The sequence below is a fragment of the Lottia gigantea genome, assembly GCF_000327385.1.
Source record: "Lottia gigantea unplaced genomic scaffold LOTGIsca_184, whole genome shotgun sequence".
Lineage (NCBI taxonomy): Eukaryota > Metazoa > Mollusca > Gastropoda > Lottiidae > Lottia > Lottia gigantea.
This window is the reverse complement of record NW_008708335.1, coordinates 62779-64181: the sequence shown is the minus strand read 5'-3', so window position 1 is coordinate 64181 and position 1403 is coordinate 62779. Positions and strand designations below refer to the sequence as shown.

General features: G+C 32.1%; 1 protein-coding gene across 1 annotated transcript in view; it reads right to left on the bottom strand.

The window, feature by feature from the left end:
• LOTGIDRAFT_239009 (hypothetical protein) overlaps positions 1-1045 on the bottom strand; it is a gene marked incomplete at its 5' end in the record, with an annotated part of 33940 nt that extends 32895 nt beyond the window's left edge. The window contains 2 exons of the mRNA XM_009052489.1: positions 157-233; positions 982-1045. Coding sequence (XP_009050737.1) covers positions 157-233; positions 982-1045 — 141 coding nt within the window. The remainder of the gene's footprint in view (positions 1-156; positions 234-981) is intronic.
• Positions 1046-1403: the final 358 nt, after the last annotated feature.

Here is a 1403-nt window from a genome sequence, read left to right as displayed (position 1 = left end):
CCGAAATCTAAAATGTTTGATTCAGAACAAGCAAAGTAAAAGTCAACTAAAATCAACCTGGTCAGAGATCGATATTGTTAGTAAGAACATACTTACCTGACGATTCCTTTAATCAATATCACTATATAGATATATTATAGACTTACCTGACAATACCTGTATATCAATATAGATATATTGATATATATAACAACAGTCGACCTGACCCAGAGTTATAATTCTACTGTCACGTTCTGAAAGAATTATAAATTATTTATGATATATACAGCTATACAATAGTTTTATACCTGTTTCTCAGGTAAAATACTGGGTATTTCCCAGCCCCTTATTCAATTGCAGATACAAGTCCTGTACTTGAGATCAAACATTGAAATAAAATCTTGAATACTTTGATTAATTTGTCTCTGATAGTCGTCAAAATCGTCAAAATCGTCAAACTTCTGTTGTATTAATTATAATTAATTGTATTCAGTTCACAGTATTAATTAATAATTACATTTCACTGTCTTTTCTACTCTACTATATCTTGATTATATCTTGATTATATCTTGACTATCTCTGGACTATCTCTTGACTATCTCTTGACTATATCTTGACTATATCTTTACTATCTCTTGACCATATCTTTACTATATCTTTACTATCTCTTTACTATCTCTTTACTATCACTTTACTATCTCTTTACTATATCTTTACTATCTCTTTACTACATCTTTACTATCTCTTTACTATATCTTTACTATCACTTTACTATCTCTTTACTATCTCTTTACTATCTCTTTACTATATCTTTACTATCTCTTTACTATATCTTTACTACATCTTTACTATCTCTTTACTACATCTTTACTATCTCTTTACTATCTCTTTACTACATCTTTACTATCTCTTTACTACATCTTTACTATCTCTTTACTACATCTTTACTATCTCTTTACTAATCTTCTCTGTTTCTGAGTTCTATTCATCTTAACCTTTTACCTTGTCCTTTATGAGCTTTTGTAGTGACCATCTGAGTTGTTTTCTGTCTGACCTGTATGGTCATTCTGTTGTAGTGACCATCTGAGATGTGTTCTGTCTGACCTGTATGGTCATTCTGTTGTAGTGACCATCTGAGTTGTTTTCTGTCTGATCTGTATGGTCATTCTGTTGTAGTGACCATCTGAGTTGTTTTCTGTCTGACCTGTATGGTCATTCTGTTGTAGTGACCATCTGAGTTGTTTTCTGTCTGACCTGTATGGTCATTCTGTGGTAGTGACCATCTGAGTTGTTTTCTGTCTGACCTGTATGGTCATTCTGTTGTAGTGACCATCTGAGTTGTTTTCTGTCTGATCTGTATGGTCATTCTGTTGTAGTGACCAACTGAGTTGTTTTCTGTCTGATCTGTATGGTCATTCTGTTGT